General features: G+C 33.4%; 4 protein-coding genes across 10 annotated transcripts in view; 2 read left to right on the forward strand and 2 right to left on the reverse strand.

Moving 5' to 3' along the window:
• LOC117689865 (uncharacterized) overlaps positions 1-1320 on the forward strand; it is a 37212-nt gene extending 35892 nt beyond the window's left edge. For all 6 annotated transcript variants that reach the window (XR_010708899.1, XR_010708903.1, XR_010708900.1 and 3 more), the window contains one exon: positions 947-1320. The gene's annotated coding sequence lies outside the window, so the exon portion shown is untranslated. The remainder of the gene's footprint in view (positions 1-946) is intronic.
• Positions 752-7463, reverse strand: LOC105339697 (transcription termination factor 2). The gene is made up of 17 exons (XM_066070323.1): positions 7338-7463; positions 6983-7082; positions 6734-6873; positions 6197-6325; positions 5618-5759; positions 5206-5326; positions 4866-5068; positions 4684-4748; positions 4308-4396; positions 4047-4138; positions 3253-3484; positions 2746-2901; positions 2585-2643; positions 2224-2460; positions 1724-1798; positions 1414-1497; positions 752-1021 (listed from the first exon to the last, which is right to left on the reverse strand). The coding sequence occupies exons 2-17, from the start codon at positions 7066-7068 to the stop codon at positions 961-963; spliced, it is 1971 nt and encodes a 656-aa protein (XP_065926395.1). The 5' UTR covers positions 7069-7082; positions 7338-7463; the 3' UTR covers positions 752-960.
• On the reverse strand, positions 7079-10599 carry LOC136270674 (transcription termination factor 2-like). The gene is made up of 8 exons (XM_066069036.1): positions 10472-10599; positions 10164-10269; positions 9845-9928; positions 9653-9719; positions 8339-9253; positions 7563-8154; positions 7338-7469; positions 7079-7119 (listed from the first exon to the last, which is right to left on the reverse strand). Exons 1-8 carry the CDS (start codon positions 10497-10499, stop codon positions 7079-7081), a joined length of 1965 nt encoding a protein of 654 aa, XP_065925108.1. The 5' UTR covers positions 10500-10599.
• LOC105339696 (uncharacterized) lies at positions 10599-18774 on the forward strand. Of its 2 annotated transcripts, XM_011445365.4 has the most exons (8): positions 10599-10754; positions 11591-11711; positions 15360-15520; positions 15753-15824; positions 16173-16331; positions 16545-16665; positions 16820-16944; positions 17083-18774. In XM_011445365.4, exons 1-8 carry the CDS (start codon positions 10723-10725, stop codon positions 17279-17281), a joined length of 990 nt encoding a protein of 329 aa, XP_011443667.3. In that variant the 5' UTR covers positions 10599-10722; the 3' UTR covers positions 17282-18774. The 2 variants fall into 2 exon arrangements, with proteins under 2 accessions (XP_011443667.3, XP_011443668.2); XM_011445366.4 differs by lacking the exons at positions 10599-10754; positions 11591-11711 and adding an exon at positions 13520-14889.
• The last annotated feature ends 410 nt before the right edge of the window (positions 18775-19184 follow it).

The following is a 19184-nucleotide window of genomic DNA, read 5'->3' on the forward strand; positions in this document are numbered from 1 at the left end:
CTAATGTTATTGTGAGTTCCCTTTATTATATACCTCGGTGATGTTCAGCGTGTCTCTGTTTTCTATGTCTAAAATTATCCCGACATCAAATGTTATTGTTATACTTTCATGTTAAATACTGAAATCTGATTGGTTAAGACGCAGTTAATAATATTTACTATTACCCTCAGCGTTAGCAACGCACTTGGCAACGGGTAACATTAAAAAATGTTACATGCGCGAAAATTATGCGCGTACGGTTCGCTGTAGAATTCACGTTATTCCTATATAAAAGCAGTAAAATTTTCTTTAAAAATTTAAAAAAGACATTCAGTATAACAAAATAAATAGTGCCTGTTTGGGAGGATAACAGTTGAAATTGACACCCCTCGAAAACCATTGTCAACCTCCGCTTCGCGTCGGTTGACAATGGTTTTCTCGGGGTGTCAATTTCAACTGTTACCCTCCCAAACAGGCACTATTTATATAATATCAGCGCGTGCTACTATACGTAAACAGAAATACCGCGATACCATAGAACCCGCGATTTGATAGGAAACAAGTATATGTCACAGAGAGCAGAGCAGATAGGATACCCCTGTGCTCCTGTTCTAAATGCCTGTAATGTATACAAAAAAATTATGTATCTCTCACTATGATGCTTGTTGGGGTTTTTTTTATCATTGCAGCGACATCAAAAACAGCAAGTGGAATGTATATCACAGTTCATAAAACGTTTTTAAATAATAAAAGAATAAATGAGCAAGACTGGTGCATGTATGATTTCTGTGTTTTATTATAAACATACTGATGACATTTACATACCAAACATTCTTTTGATATCGATTTGCAGCCAACATTAATATTTAATACATCTACATATTTCATTATATTATTAATTAATATACATGTACATCTCTATATATCTACATGATTATGTATAATTCGATCTAAGTTTTTTAATTAGTCTATAGGTTGGGGTTAAACACCAAAGAGCATTCTGAGGTCATCCAAGGTCAACTTTGAACTCACTCCTCCAGACCTATAAAGAGAAATTATGAACATATAAATGTATGAGATGACAATTATAAAACCAGTGGAGCTTGTCACAAATGTATCTGCTATGGATTTCTGAGCCATTAGATTGAACTGGCTTGGTTTTTTGTGGGTTTTTTAGTGGGGTGGCAAATTTTACCATCATAATGATTTTAAAATGCATTAAATGCTTAAAAATTGTACAATTTGAAAATTTGAATTTGAACTCTTAGATCTTTTATACAATAACCATTATAAAATGTCTAATTATTAACATTGTAATTAATTATAAATCATGCAAAGATTTGTATTGTCTAGTGTCTGTTCCTTGTAAGAGGTTTGTTATAAGCCATTAAATATGCAATATGGTTGAGGTTTAATACTTTACTACACACATACCCAGTTAGGACACTTTTTGCCAACTCTTGTTTTTTCTGCTGAAGTGCTACAATTCTTTCTTCAATTGTATCCTTACATAAAAACCTGTTCAGGAAATAATGAATATAAGAATATGTATGTATCGAATGCTCAAATGAAAAAGACAATTTGCTCTATGTAATATTTGACTAATTTGACAAAAAATATTGTTCATTTGACAAACCATATTCAAAACACAGTAATCTGAACTATCATTGCTACATTATAAAACCATTGCTACATTATAGAATTATATCATAGATAAACATTGGGCCTCTATGAAGAGGTGTACCTGTGTATAAATACATCCTTTGTTTGGCCCATTCTATAGATCCTGTCACAAGCCTGATCCTCCAAAGAGGGATTCCTACAAAGATTTAAATCACTATCATTTTCAATACAACTTCCAAGTGTTTCAAAATTTTATATCTTTACTTGATATTTTCCTTTAAAATGCAATGAATGAATAAAACCTTGTAAAAGTACAGTCTATCGGAAATTCAGTCACTTAATTTGATAAATTCATATTCATTTTTCTTGGAAAAATCTAGGTAAACTATCAAATCATACACTAACCAACAGAGTTAGGGACACATTAATTCATGTCAGAGAGAAGGATTGTATAGGACAAAGAATAAATATCTTAGATATACACCTAACATCTCTCTCTCCTCTCTCTCTCTCTCTCTCTCTCTCTCTCTGTGTTTCCACAGTTCACACAAACTTTAATATATATCTGATACTAAAACAAGCTGCTTCACTTAACCATACAGGGAAACAAATGAAGATTACCAGTGTTGATCTATAAGAAACAAATGATTCCCTCCAATCAGATTGAGGCCTACTCCCCCAGCCTTCAGAGACACCAGCATGACCTCTGGTCCATGGATATTCGTATTGAAGTCTTCCACAGCCTCCATCCGTTTCTTTGCTGACACTGAGCCCTGGATGATGGTGTACTTGATTCCTGCTTGTCGTAAGTGATGAGCTAGGATATCCAACATCTTGGTCCATTGGGAAACCACAACACTGCAAGTGTAAAATTTTAAACATTAAATGAAACTCACTGATGTTTGAAACAGATATGTAAAAAATAGTTTGTGTACATTTCCTGATGTTATTCATTCACAAATTACCAAGCATTGGCCAATACCTTTTCTGTTTCTGCGGTAGTTCTCTAATTTCATAGAGTTTGTCCATCACAGCTTTTAACTGCAACAAAAAGACAGATTCATTACAAAAAAAAATAAAAATTAAACATCAATGAAATGTAGGCATTATGAAGTGAAAATCTGTCAGACTAATGATAAGTACCTTGGTACTCATGACTTGTGTGTGGAATATTGGGGAATCCCTTGTCAGCTTTTCCTTCTCCTCTGTGGATCCCCCCTCCCCCAACATAAGGTCCTTCATTTGATCAACGATGTCTAGCTCTAATCCCTCAGTGGCTGTTGTCTCCTCATCAAAAGCCTGAAGATAATCAAATGTTTCCATAAACATACAAGCAGTAGTGGTGTAAACAATGCTTCATGCCAAAGTTCATGTACTTATAAGTTCATGTTCATTACTTCATGTAAAAGTTGTTTGCTACTGTTGTTCGCATTTTAATTTTGTTCAACTTCAAACACTTTTGGTGAATGTAGGGAATCAAAAATGAGGGTGTAAACATCTAACACCAAAAAATATAGCATGGATAAAACAATGAATCTTAAAATATCTCAACATATCACATGCCATAAGAGAAAAGTTTCTTTTGGTTTAAAATGTTTACATGTAACAAACTAGTAAACTAGATTAAATCAAGCTAATTCCAGTTCTTACTTCCTTCATCAGACTCAAGTGACAACAGCACTGTCTGAGTCTTAGCAGCATGACCAGGATCATCTGACCGCTGGACCGGCCCGAGTCTCCCCCAGGAAGCACTGTACCAGGGCCGCTACCTGGTGTGTCCCCCTCTGTACGGTCCCTGAATGGATTGATGGAGGGCTGGGGACCAGTAGTTCTCCCTAACTCTTTATCCTCATGCCTTCTCAAGTAGTCTTTCATCACAGACCTTAAAGAATGCACATTGCATAAAAATAGACACAGTGCATGACTGTCTTTCTATCTGTTAGATTTGTCTTAATATCAGAATATTTTTCACACTAAAGGCTAGACTTAAAGAACAATATACATGTACACCCACTACCTGCAAATTTAAGGTACCTCACTACACCTACACTCATACTTTTTAAGGCACCACGTCACAAGATGGCGATTTAAATATTTTGTTAAACTGTTTATATCGTGCGATTGGGTTGTATATCGTCATAGCTCAGTGGTTTAAGTACTGGGCTTCTGAACCGCAGATCATGAGTTCGACTCCGCCTGGAGCTTTTGTTCATGTTAATAAACTGAATTAAATTTTTGAAAATGTAATTTTTCATCCAAAGTTGCACATTTTTTTGCTATTAGACTTAATTACTTCTTATCCATTATGATATCTATCATAATCAAGTAATTTTCTGCTGATTTGAGAAAATATTTCATGGTGTAGTGAGCCACTTTAATCTTCAATGCATATAGCAAATACACTGAATAGCTTTCAGATTTTGGCATAAAGTAAAAACATTTACCTAGATTGTGAAAACAACTTTTCATACACCATTTTTTCGTCTTCAGACAGTTCAATCTCATGAACAGTGGATGATTTTGATGGCAAGGAAACCTTTTGAATTACAGAAGAAAAACTTGCACAAGTGTGATTAAAGAAAATTGACAGACCAGAATCAAGTTATCCAACAACAAGAATTAGACCAGATAAAAGTACTCTATCTGAAATATGTGCAACGTTTTTTATGTTTTATGCCTAATGTTAAACTGAGCTAACACCTTACCAGAGGTTTGCCAGCACTATCTATCTGAGTTTTAGTTCGGCGCAGCAACAAGCTCTTGATGAGAACATTCAGTCTGTTATTTCCACCAGCTGAAATAACACAGAGAGAACACTGTAGTCTCTGTATGGCAACAAAATTTTCGGTTCAATTTATTTAGATCAGGTTGTAGCAATACATGTACTGTCTTAAGATAATTCATATAATGAAAATGAATATTGCACACTGTTAATTATTTCTCAATTTGAGTTACGTACACAATGTTGATAAACTCTTTCAGCATAGAATTTATGGATAGCTTAATATACATGTACATGATGAGGGTTTATTGATGGCATAAAAATACAGCAATAGAAAGCTATGTTCTTGTCAAACTCACCTTTGCTTTTTTCAACTTGTCTCTTCCACACTTGGTATTCATCAAAAGGAGAACAGCGCAGGAACCTGCAATACCAGTAGTTTTTTCAACATCTATCATTTACATTCACTGAAAAAATGAATTTGTTAAAAAAATGAAAGAAAAAAGTCAAATAAGTAAATGACTGACACCAGTCAATTTACCTAAGTAGGGAGTAGACATCCAGCAATTCATTTTGAATAGGTGTACCAGTCATGGCCCAGCGGAATCTAGCACGCAATCGACAGCAAGCCATGGCTGACAGACTTTTCCTGTTTTTAATGTTGTGAGCCTCATCTAAGATGATCCTCTCCCACACAATGCGGAGTAAGGTGGCATCTGCCTTCTCAGATTCTGCATCATCATCCTAAAAACAGAAACAAGATGGAAAATTGTTTACTAATCTCAGCTGTTTTACCTAGTCATCAGAGTTTGACTGCTTTGAAAAGGACTGGATATTTTTTTTATAGTTATCAGAGAACTGTTGATGATGAGCGACATTACTTGTTTGTCTTCCATGTTCTTTTCGTCATCCTTGGCCGGAGCATTAGCATCCACATTCACTGTCCCAACTTCCTTACCAACAAGAGAGTAGGTGGTAAGGACAATGTCGTTATCTGCCAGCCTGTAAAAATTTATTGCTCAGATATAAGAGTCATCCGAGTGGGTAACTGGGTATTTGAAATAAAGCAAGTACATGTGTATGTGTATGTGCATCTTACTGACTTCTGTACTCTAGTTCATGTACACGTAAGTGTATATTCATGTGAATGTATCTTAAACATTCATGGTCTTCTTTCAAATTTTATATCAATACAAGTATGATGTGCCTAAATTGTTCACAAATAAATTCCATATAATCACATGCAAGTCTACAAGTACAAGTATATGCTAATAGTCATATTTCTCCTCATACCTGTGGATATCTTTCTCTCGGCCCTGTCCATGGTACATTAAGACCTGGAGCTTTTTCCCTTTGACCCGCCTCTCAATCTCTTTGTGCCAGTGATGAATGAGGGAGGCTGGGCAGATAATCAAGGTGCCCCGGGACTTAATGACTGTAAAAGCAGGTGTAATGCAGGTATAAAATAAAATCATATAAAATGATTTTTTTTTTAATAGAACTTTCACATAACATTATTTGTTAATAAACTGAAGAACTTTTACTGCGTGTAATTTCTTTTAATTAAAGTCTCTGCAGAAACCTGAAAAATACCTTTTTGAAGTGTAAGTACCAAAGGTTAAATGACTAATACCATAAATGGGATGCTCCTCTTTCATATGAATAAATACATCAGGTTCTGACTTTAATAACACATAATGATATTGATATATTGCCACTGGGATTTGAAGCAGGGTCCTATGGCAAAATAATACAATACTCTAAGCTAAATGGTTAATCCACTTGCTACAGCTAGCAGAAATGTCATATACCTGACTCTACCACACATAATGATCAAGTATGATGAAACCTCTCCTGCTTGTTGTGTCTCACCCTTTTGGAGCTGCTTCTCCCTGCCTCGCCACTCATCTTCCTCCTCCTTGTCCTCCTTTGGTTTCAGTTGTTTCTGTTTCAGCACCAGTGAAATCATGGTCAGAGTCTTCCCCAGTCCCATGTCATCAGCTGTAGGCAACAAAAAAAGGGAATAAACTACAGGTACAGGGTGTATAAACCTATGTCATCATTGTTGTATCCCACGAAATCACCGGTGCAATGGAAATAAATCTTGTTGGTTCTGATGATGCTACATATGTATCATCAGCTCTCAGGAAATTTTAGAACAAATATAATCATCTTTAAAATACATTTTTTACTGTAGAATAGGATTTTGTAAAAGTTTGGTTTTAAATTGAGAGATCAAGAGATACTTATCAGTACATTAACATGTGCATAAATATATCAAAAAACATTGTTTAACATCTATAGAATGCAAATCATTTCTTAAAATTACAAAAAGTACCAGCCCAGTAATGATATAGGTGTGCATGTATTTTGTGATTTAAAAGTAGTTATCATCAATAAAAACTTGACCTAGTATTCCCCCGGGTGGGTGTTGCCCCTCCCTCCATGTGAGCCAAGCCAGAGCTTGTCTTTGATGGGTCATTAGGGTCACCTTGAGACCTTTAGGGTCCTCAATCTCAGTGCTAGAATCAGGGCATGTCTCCAGCTGTCTAAATGCAGGTAAATAATTAAATTATAAACCAATTCAACATTTGGAAGAAAATACCACTCCTCATGCAAGAATGCATGTAATATTGTTTTGTGAGAGTGGTTACTTACTTATGTAACTTTTCAATGGCTTCCTTAGTTACGCTCCCCACCTCCCTCAGCCTGGCAGCGGTCATACGACCTCCATACAAGGTCATGGCTTGTGGGTTAGCTGTAAAACATATAACATTGATAATTAGCTTTCCAGCCTAAGAATATCAATAAAGAACCCCAGAAATTCAATGAAAAAATGATGACATATGATATAAAACATTGTTCATACTTTGAAGCACTTTAGTAATAACTAGTATGAGTTTAGTCAAATAATTAAACATTGATTTAAAGCAAAATAATTGGTATGTTGTGAAAGAGTGACTTTTAGCTTCATTCATTGTAGGCTTGACAAAAATAAGAGCATCTTCATTACCTGCATACAGCTGTTGCAGTATATGTGGGGGTATGTTGGTGGCATGAGGCAGTATACTGGTCTGCTTCAGCCCCTGGGGGTTGTGGGGAACATGACCACCAGTGGGTCCTGATTTCTGTGCAGCCTGAGCTCCTATTAATTTTCAAGAAATAAAATTACCTTTCTAAGAATAAAAATCTTTGAAATAGATAAAATCACACTGAGATTTACATGTATTTGACAGACCTGGCTGAACGATGTGAACCAGTTTCTGCTGCCCATCAGCCCCTGCTGCGTACACCTTGATCACCTGTGGCTGCTGGCCCTGAGTCTGTTGACCAGGGACCACTCTGATGGTTTGGGCTTGGCCTGAGCCATCAGCTGATGGCACTTTGATGACCTGTGGCTGAACACTTTGTGCTGTAGGTTTTGGTAGTATACTAGGTTCTGGAATAAAACAGATGCAGTTAAGAATGAATACATGTACATGTAATTCATACTTTTTCATAGCATGAACTCTTGATATTAAAAGTAATAACAAAGGATAAATCCTTATCATTGCACATAAAGGATAAATCCTTAATAATGCACATATGGACTTCAAGATTTCAAAATTATCAAAATATATCAAATCATCTTTGAAACAAAACATTTTAAGTGTTTCTAAATATTTCTTTAAAATTACAATGAAACAATTACCTTTCACTTTAGATCTAGGTTTTAGGTCAGCGATTCTTTTGTTGAGTTTTGTCACAGCTCGTTCTATATCATCTACCTGTTTGCGAAGTTTTTCACCTTTGTCAGGTAAACTAGACATTTTCACAGTGGCTATCACATGCTAATAAAAACAAAATATATAATTCATTAATCAGTACATGTTTGCTGCACAATGCTTTAATTATAATCATAAAAAAATGTTTATACATTACAGCATGGAATATGTTTGTTTTTCCTACTACATCTGTATTGGTAAAATGCATAAACTCTATGAATTAATGATTACCAGCTACTTGAGTATCTACCTTTTGTCTGTTCAACTGTTGAAGCAGTGCATTTCTAGAGTCTATGTCACTCTGTAACTGCCATTCTTCTGCACCTGTTAGGGGCTGAATACTCTTGTTTGCCTGTATCTGATTGGCCGAATGTAGATCTTGAGAAGTAGGCAAAGTATGGGCAGGTGGCTGGTATCTGGTTTGCTTGTCTTCTGGACTAGTAACTCTATTAGTTGTCCCCGCTACTACTCTGGGATTCTCTCCCTCATCATCACTTGTCAGGTCGACGATTTCCACAGGACTCTTTGGGCTGGACCCTTCTTGTTCACCGGACTTCATGCAGATTCTCTGAAGCAGAGGAAGTTCTGGGGAGGAATCAGTCTGGGAACCTGTTTGTGGGCTCTTCTTCTTAATTCTACCAATACCCTCATATTTGTGTCTGTGATCTGGGGTCTTCTTATCTCCCTTGCCAAGGTTCAACTCAGACTCTGATTTGCTTTTAGTGTTCATAGGATTTTTGTCAAGGTCTGAGTCTGACGTTAGTGAAACAGAGGTATATTTTGATTGTGGCGAGTCAAAGCTCTCAATACTCTCCGATTCAGAAGTTGATGAAAGATTACGATACTTTTCTTCCTTCTGTTTTGAGTCTGACTGACTTGTCTTCTTTAACTTTAATTTGTTTTCTTGTTGAGGTTTGGCCCTTGTCTGTTCTTCCCCTGACTCTTGTATTCCTTTATCAATACTCAGATTGGCCAGTCCCTCTGAAATGCCTCTATCTGTTTGCTCCTCAGAGACTGGGTCTTGAGATTCAATGGAAGACTTTTTTTCTGTTTCCATGTTTTTTGTCTTTATAGACTGAATTTCAGAATCTGTTACTGCCTTTTTGCTTTGTACTGATGACTTTCTTTCCTGGTAATTATAATCTGCCAGAGGTTTGCCAGACACCTATGCAATAAATAAAATCTTCATAATGTGAAAGTTTACTGCTAAGTTGTTTATATGATGAATGGGCATATATACAGTATAATTGTACATGGTAGATTCCTTATTTTACATGAGTACTTAATTTTGCTATTTAAATTTCAACAGTTGTGTATCAAATGGCAAGAATATAAAACTAAGAATGCCAAATTTTAGTCATTATGATATTTTCCTTTAGTTAATATCCGCACAAAAAATAAAAGCAAGGTTTAAAAATCTGCGAGACGTACTTCTTGCCATTTAAATGTGGATTTCAATTTCTAAATTGAGTTTAATTATAGGATTACCTACAGTATTATTTTTTGGAATATCATTAGGATATAATATAATTAACTGTACATTATTGATTGTGTTTCAGATCACCTTCTTTAGAGTAAAATATCCACACCAGTTTTCATGAGAGTCTTTCTTGCGACATCTGTAATACTGCCTAATATGAAAAAAAATCACACTTAAATTATAACTGCTGATTTTTGACACCGATCATCATGGCCAAGCACAGGAATTTACCTACTTAAGGAATATACATCAAAAATATTTAAATTTGGCACTAACCTTTTTTCATTAGCTTTCTTTGAGCAAAATATAGACTGTAGATCTACGGTAGAATGATGTCTTGGACACTCAAGTTTTTGTGAACTGGAAAATACATGTACAGTATGCATAAACGAAATCAACATGATTTATACATGTATATAGTTCCTATATAATTTAAATTATAGTAAAAATAATTTGATTTACACGTAACATCATGGTCTTTTGATAAAAATAAAGCCAGGCAGAAAATGATTGAACATTTTCTTTTTCTTTTTTTCAAAAGTATGAAATGGCATCTATAGAATTTATAAGCAAAGAATAAAATAAAAATTCCTACTCAGATTTCTTCACAAAGCCACATGACGCAGGCTGACCACAGACATAAAAACTAACGCCATAGGATGGTCCATCCTTCAGACCAGTCTTTAAAAAACACAGCTCATCTAAAAATTAAAAATAGTATTTCATTACGCTATAACTATAAAAAGAAACTCAGTGTTCTAAAATTTGCATAACTTTCATTATTAAAATATCGTTTTCGCTTTCGTTTCGGAGTTTGTGATTTATCTTTTAAATGGTTGGTTTAACGTTTTCGACACATAGACTTATATCTTATTGTAATGGCAATATTTGATAATCACTAACTGTGCTTTTCACATTTGATTTCCTCCATGGTTTTTTGTTTTCGTTTTACTTTCAAATTAAATGTCGCGCGAGAAATCGCCAGATGGGATCGACTAATCAAATTTTTAGTAAGAAAACGGCTCGACGATTGCTAGCCAATCAAAAATAACGTTAAAGGTTATTCATGGGAAACCAAAACATGATGAAATATGACAGACAACGTGGAATCTTGGATTAGCGGATAGTTTCTGTTGAAACTAAATAGTGACATCATGCGAGACACACTCAAAGAAAATACCAAACAGTAAGTTTAAATTGTACAACGTTTAAAAAGTACAAAGATACGGAAGATATTTTTAAATTATTGATGTTTCCAATATAACATGAAGGACAAGTTATAATGATCTCTGTATGTCTCTGAACCGTACAATCTGGTGGAACTTCTGTTATCATACAATATATTTTTATTAGAGTTGTGATATGTAAATACCTTGCAACAAGTTTCGTGAAGTAATTATAAATATATTAAGATTAAATATTAATTATTAAAAATGTAAATAATTATGTAACATATAGAAGTTTTGATTCTTTTATATATTGAGCATGTGTTGAGTGGCTTTGTATCTTAATTTATGAAATTCTATAGTTATATAGGCATTTTTAACGTTAAACAAAATGCATTGAGATAAATGATCAAAGATAAATTTATCAGCAGTTGTGTAAATCGATGACATGCATATATTATATATATGTACATCCATGTGTGAGTGGTACTTTAATTCATAAATTAACTGATTAATGAATATCTATTTTAGACCATTGCATTTTTCAAAGTGATTCTGAATAACCCTTTGGCACCCAATGTTCATTTTTGTACTATACAAATAATTTATACCTGGAGGCCCAGATATGATGGCAGATTTAACTGGCTAATGTTTATAACATCAATTAATTTACATGAACAATAAGTAATGCCTACTTCCAGACTTATCTATTGGTCACAATGATCGACTAAAATTTTCTTAATATTCAATTGTTCGATTAATTGACTAGTGTCTTCAAGTAAAATTGACATCCCTTAAACTTAGTGTTACATTAAAATTCAATCTATATTTTAAAAAGTCTTTTGTATTTCGGAAGGTTTGCAACAGCTGAAGAAGAGGTGACATATGAATCCAGTGGACCTCAAGTTAAGCCCCATCAGTGGGTGGAGGCTAGAAATACCAATGGGAAGTTGCATAAACTTAAAAGTGTTCTCTTGGTAAGTGGATATAGGAATGCTGAATTGTATATATGCCATTTTGCTTAAACTGAAAATTTTCATACATTAGGCAGCTTTTACATAGGCTTTAAACACAGATGCTTATTGTTTCTACAAAGGCTTATTTACTTTAAACAATAAACAAAAAGATAAATTGGTCTATCACATAATCATTTAAGCCAATTTTTTTTATATTTTTTATGTCGTACATGATTTGAAAACATTAAATTTTGAATTAGAATTATTGATAAAGGGTATATCACATGTGTTGTATGCATGACTGCGATTTGTGTCGGTGGAAACTTGTTTGATACATTCTGAAGTCTTTTTGCATGTTGTTAATTGTACATATTGCAGATAATTGAATTGTAAGTATGAGGCAATTCTTCTTCCAAATGAAGTAATATATAACAGATATACAATATTATTGCTGTACTAATTCTCCTTCCACCTGGGAGTTTATAGTATTGGTACACAGTGGCACGAAAAAAGTGTAGTATTTTAGTCCTTAATATGGAGTATATTTAGTCTAGAAATCCCAGGGTTGTCTCTAAGACCCGGGAGGCGGGGAATTCCCCCAAATATAATGCCTTAATTACCCGGCTATTTTTGCATTTCAAACACAATGTAGCTATAAGCAAAACACCCAGACCCCCTTCTACTTTTTCATTTCCTCCTTCTACTTTAATTTTTAGAGACAACCCTGAAATCCTATCTTACTTTAATTACAATTACATGTACAAGATCATGTAGGAATAATTCAGAAAAATAGAATTCTGATATGCTTACAGCAAGGTTTTTTAAATACAGAGCTTGGCAATTTGAAGAGGCAATGGTATATTCTCACTTTCAGTTGCCTTTTCTCATCCTCCATTGTGAGCAAGTGCTTTCTTTTCTGCTTAGGCCAAAATTAAGAATTGATTTGTTTGATGTACTCTGACCGACCCATCAGAATTTCCACTACCCAATAATCTTTTTCAGCTTTTTTAATTTGATAATTGATTGTCCATGTCATATTAAAAATACATTTAGGTTATGTTTTTGTATCAATAGATATTATATCTGTTTAGCTTTCGCAGTATAGAAAAAAAAAGAACAGTTAGATTATCAATGTGGAAGAAAATTAAAAAAAAAAAAAAAAAAGAGCTACTTGAAATATTTGAGTCGGAGTACATCAAACATTTATATTATTAATACTAGCCTGAATATAATGTGTAAGCAAGCTATAGTGATCTATATTTGCCAAAGTCCATCTCTTCCTTCTACTTTTGTAATCTGGAATTGATCTTTATCTTTGGCTGTCAGTTGCAGATAGATTGAAAGATATCGATGCATGCATTTTCTTTTATACTAAGAGAATCAATATGTTTGTACATATACATAAAGTAATGCACCACCCCATGCACCCCCATAAAAAAAATCTGTTCATCTTGAAATTTTGATGGAAAAAAGACTTACTTTATGATTTTATATAAATTGCTTTCTAATATCTATTTTAATACATGTAGTTAATATATGGTGTAGAAATTTGTTTTTTTTTTATGACAAACATAATAATTCTACCTACTGTACTTATATATTACATTAGAGCAAATTAACCTTATTCTCACATTTACATACTAGTACATGTATATGAAAAAAAAAATTAAAGTAATATGGCTTCTCTACTTTTTCTGTAACAATATGAAAATGTGTTTGAAATGAATTGCAAATTCATAATTTTTACATTTGTTTATTAAAAAATATAAGATAATAGATAAAGTGCTAACCACCCCCTCCCTTTTTTGCCTATTAAGATTTTTATGTCAGTTTGCCTTTCTCCCCACTTAAAAAAAAACTACATTCCTGCACTGTAAGAGTAAATATGCATATTCTGTAATGTTAATTCAAGGTAGGATGTTTGTTCATGAATGTAGCCTAATCATTGAAGTAAGGTCATATTTCATACATGTACATACATTGCACCGAGATGAACAAACAAACCAACACAGAGTTGTGTATTGACATGGGATAAATTGATAAAAGATCATTGACTTAACTGACACATGCATTTTAATAATTTAATTATGAACTAGGAATTATAAACAAGGTACACTTTCAGAGAGCACCTGAATTCTCATGTGACCCCCAAAATATCAATATTTCTAATCAGAAATTATGAAATGTGTATATATACATTTATTCAACAAATTCTTCAACTTTCTTTTCTTGATATTAAAAATTGCTTAAAATGGCTTTGTTAGATAAGTAAATGCTGGTTAAAGTAAATAGGTTATAGCTTCAGTTTAGTGAAATTTCCATTCAAAAGCAACAACAGCTTTTACATTGTTCATCTTTTACTTTATGATAATTCTTCAAATCCATTTTATTATCAAATATTTGCATATCCATTGTCCTTTCCCTCCAAAAGCCCAATATGAGGAGCTGCAAATATTTTTCTATACCGGTAATCGCAATTGTTCTGTCTGTATCCGCAATATTTATTTCTTAAATATTGTCAAAATCTGTAGCAATGATTATGTTTTGAAATTGATGTACTAATTCACCAAAATTGATATTGATATGATCTCAAGGTGTCTCATACCATCATTAAGTCATTCCAGACTAATATAGGTTTAATTGAGCATACACATTTCTTTTCCATTGCAACCAAATCAAGTACCAACAGTCAACAGTTATAGCATAAACATAAGTGGACTATCAACCCTTTGTCATCGCTACTGTCTACTTTGTAACACTGAACTGGGTTACTGAAAATGGAAGGTGTTTATTTACTCTTGTGACAGTTTTCATCAGCTGTGAGCTTGATGATGTACTTTAAACTTTGACCAACATCAAGGTTGCCTCCTCAATATTATACACTACATGACTGAATTTCAATCTACACCTGCTAGTTTATATATGAGTAGTTGCCATTCATTGCTGGCCATCCTTTTATCACAGATGATAAGATAATATATCCTGTAGATAATGAGTTGATTCTTTTCATCACTTCTTTGTGCTTAAGGAGATGGTATTAATAATGGATTATGACCAAACTTGGTGCGATAAGTCAAAAGATGGTGTCTTTAATTTGGGACTAGATATTATGTAAAAGGTGTTGATCATGGAGGAGTCGGTTCAGTGTTCTGTCCCCTATAAACAGCTAGAGGCTAGGTCTAAAACAAATGCTTTAAAGGTAGGTCTTTTTGTCAATGGTGACTTCTTAAAGATCTTATCTTCAAGGAGAAAGTAAATTGAAATCATGTATGTTGCCAAATTGCTATACATGCTTGTGAAAGTCATAAGAAGGTTGTTTTCTGTTGAGTATAGAATGTGAATAAAGAGAAAATTCAAATGGGCATGAAATATGATATTAATGAAAGTGTTGCATTTTAACATGTATTATAAAACTGTATCATTATTTGATTGAGAATGTCATAGGCTATCAATATACCCCGGTACTAAGCTTCATATTCTAAACATTTCTTGAAAATTAATTTCTTGTTGTAAAAATGTTTTAAGTCTTTCCTAAAATGTCAGTGCATTTAAAATATTATCCTCTGTATACCCCAAAAAAAGAAAATTTTGAAGTGCATTTTCAAGATAAAATCAAAATGCATTTTTAAGCAGGTCGAAAATTGATATATTCTATTAAAAATGCTTCAGGAGTGGAAGAAGTCAAGGATCATTGAGAAGTTTGTGTATGTGGTGGCTGTAATAACCATTATATTCCTCACCCATGCAACTGTCTACGCCCAATGGCTGCTACCATACTACTATGCTGTCTGTACCCCCATCTTGATTCTAATACGGGTCATCATGTATTGGTAAGTGACAGAAAATCAAAAGAATTGTTATTGAATAACAAAAAATAAAAGTTTCCTGCAAAACAAGATTACTAGTATCTAATGAATAGATTCTCTGCATATCAGTAAACAAATGCAGGAAAAATTATCAATGTAGAAGTTATATACTGATATACTGTACATATACCTTAAATCACTGTAAACCTTACATACCTGAATTGCATATCCAAAAATGTGCGATTTTATTTTCCAGGAAAAACAAATGGCAGTATTTCCTGTTGGACTTCTGCTACTATGCCAATATTTTGTGGTACAGTTTTATCTGGTGGGTGTCACTGCATCTTTTCATTTTAAAAAAGCATTTAATGATAATTGTTACACTTGTAAATAAATTTGTATACCGGGCACATACTGTAAAAGCACATATTTTTGTTGGGTTAAAATTTCGTTGTTTTAAACCGATGGGGAAATACAATTTCTTTGACATTTAATTTTGTCATATCGTAATCGCAAAAATGTACGCGTATCAACTCTGTACTTGTATTTATTAATACTTGGGTTAAAAATAAATCATGGATTTTATTTCATTGATTTTTACTGCCAACGAAAATAAAGAAATTAAATACTCAAGAAATATTTCTGCTTCTACAGTAAAATGATTTTGTGTTTTTAGGGTTCCATACAATGAGAAGTTTTTTGCGGTGGTTTTTGCCCTGTCCAACGGCCCCCTGATCTGGGCAATGGTGGTGTACAGGAACTCCCTGGTTTTTCACAGCACAGACAAGGTCACCTCTGCCTACATTCATATACTGCCTGCCCTGCTGTCGTTTGGGTGAGGGTAAAATTTGGCTATGTTCTGCTGTTAAAGTTTAATCACTCAGTTTGACCTAATTATGAGGTTCTAATTTGATGGAATTGTATAATAATAATGCAATGTAACTGTGCTTTCCAGATGACCTTTTATATCAAGTACACTAAATTGATGTGTTTATGCACACAGTAATAACATAATATTTAGTCAAATGTATTTTTGTTCTTGGTTTAGAATCCGTTGGTACAGAGAAGAAGTATCCAAGTACTGGTTTGATGAATTTGTACCAGAAATGCTGGAGTTGTCCCCCATTTGGTTGCTGGTTGTTCCCTTTGCCTGTTTTCTGTTGCACAGTGTATGTAGCCAATTTCCTCTAATAAATATCAAATGACTTTGAACTAGAATCAATAACCTCTAGGAAATATATAAACTGAAGCTCATTGTTTACATGTTTCAGATGACATGAAGTTAATAAGAAAAAAGATTTTAAAAATTTAATCTGTTTGTAGGGAATTTACTTCCTAGTAATTCACATTGTTGCAAAACCCAGTGAGGAGTATGTGACAAGTTTTAACTACCTCGGAAAGAAGCAGGACAGTTGCTTGTATAAAACATTCAATGTTTGTGGCGAAAGGTAAATGTGAATTTAAACAATTAAAATCCAAATTTCCTTATGTTAAAATTTGAAGATGAAAATAATTACATGTACCCGATTTTGCTTGACAAGAATTTGAATGTATTATGTAAGCATTTTTGTTTTATTTTGTTCAAGATGCCGTCCCCTGATGTTTTACGTCTTCAACTGGTTGTTCTGCATTGTGAGCCTGGCTGGTGTGTTTATCTGGTACCACTTTTACACTGCCCACTGTATATTCCTTGGTGTCATGTCCACTGTGCTGATCATGAATGGAGGCAATTACTACATAGATGTGTTTAGTAAACGAGGATTCGTGGAGGATGAATGTGAATAGAACTGTTGCTAGGTGTCAACAACTCTTAACCTGATGTAATTTATTTCTTCATCATCATCATCATTATCATCATCATCATCATCATCATCATCATCATCATCACAGTATTTTAGTATCGAATGATTGTAGACTATACAAGATTGCTGTATGCTTTGTATCATTGTTGATTGTTACAGTGGTTGAGCATTACACCATTTATCTGTTTAGAGTTTGTTATCTTTAGTGTATTATTTAAAAATCAAGGCATTTTTACATGGAATAGTTTCTTTCTGACTATTAATCTAGGTTGTTGAATTTTTGTTATGAAGTTTATTGAGTGAAAAGTATTTTTTTGCACACTATGTGTGTGGTGCATATTCACTGACATTGAAGATATAGAAAATGATAATGATATACATAAAACATGTACCCCGGTACTTAATTTGACATTGTAAATTAGTGCAATACTAGTATACTATAGTCATTATTCATCACTTTGTTGACACACATTTTTTATATAAGAGTTCAGCTCTGCAGGTTCAGTATGTCTAATATCTTATTGTAAATCTGTCTATCCTTCCAATATCTCGTGTATGGAATATATTTTAGCCCTTTTGCCCAATATTTCTCATACTTTTAAGCCCATATCTGCTCATACTTTATCAATGGAATGCTTATGGGTGTTAACGGACTCTAAATTTAGTGATTATATGTCCAGGGTCAATGTCATAGCAAATTGCTTTGTAAAATTCTTGCCCTAAGCATATTGTTTCTTCTTTTGGCTACATCTGGCTTTATCAAAATGTTAGGTCAAGGTCAAAGCAGATCATTGTATTGAGCATATTTTCTTTCTTTTTAGTCCTGTCCTGGTTCATATTTTAACCAAAGAGTGCTTCAAACAATGAACTTAACATGGAAAATATATGGTCTTTTCCAAATGCATATATTGTCATTTTAATTCTAGAGTCCTTTGTAAAAGGAGGGTCAATTAGATATGGCCACCTTACTTACAGTTCAAACAATCAAGTTTTATATAGTCACAAGAATGAATACATGCAATATTTTATGATAAGGCACATGTTCATGTATAGTTTAAGTCTTTGTGTATTTTTGCATTCCAATTCTCATTGTCTTACCCCTGCTTGCCAAAGATTTTTAGTCGTATTTTGTAATTTTTGCCAAAAATTCATTTGGCAATGCACGTTTTAGTATGGTATTTATTTTTTCTTTAAAGTAAGTTTTTTTTCTATTGCCTGTATATTATCATTTAATCTTTGGGGTTTTTTTTATTTCAAATATATAGTATTTTTTTGACATATGTTCTATTTAACTTAGAAATTGACATGTATAAATTTTTAAGAGTTTTATAAAGTACATTGTACGATACTAAATGTTATAATTTAATTATTGGTACACTTTTAAAAACAGGTTAAAAAAAAAAATGATACTGTTAAATGACTTTACTTTTTGATTAACTGTTGTATTGATATAAAATAAAGCTGAATTTATATTTATTTGTGTTTGTGTATTTCTCTTCTCATGTCTCTTTATAAATGAATTATTATATACAGATATAAATCCAATTACTTGTGCATTGTGCAATCATTTTTCTTTGGTCAGTATCAGCTGACCCTTTGTTATCTGCGTTTGTCCTCCAACATACATTGTCCACCTTTGGAAAACTTAAACTACAACGCCAGTCGTGAACATTCGTATGTGTGTGTGTGTAGCATCAGGTTTCAATGAAATATACTCAGGTGACCAGTATGGCCTGTAGGCCTCGTGTTGAAAAAGTATTTGCAATCTCAACATTTATTTATTATTGTTCATATTCAATATTTATGATAGCATACATAATTGTGACATATACTAAGTATATACGTCCCTGGTCGCGAAGAAAGCTAACGATCTTAAGTTTCACGAA

Source organism: Magallana gigas, chromosome 8 (genome assembly GCF_963853765.1).
Source record: "Magallana gigas chromosome 8, xbMagGiga1.1, whole genome shotgun sequence".
Taxonomy (NCBI): domain Eukaryota; kingdom Metazoa; phylum Mollusca; class Bivalvia; order Ostreida; family Ostreidae; genus Magallana; species Magallana gigas.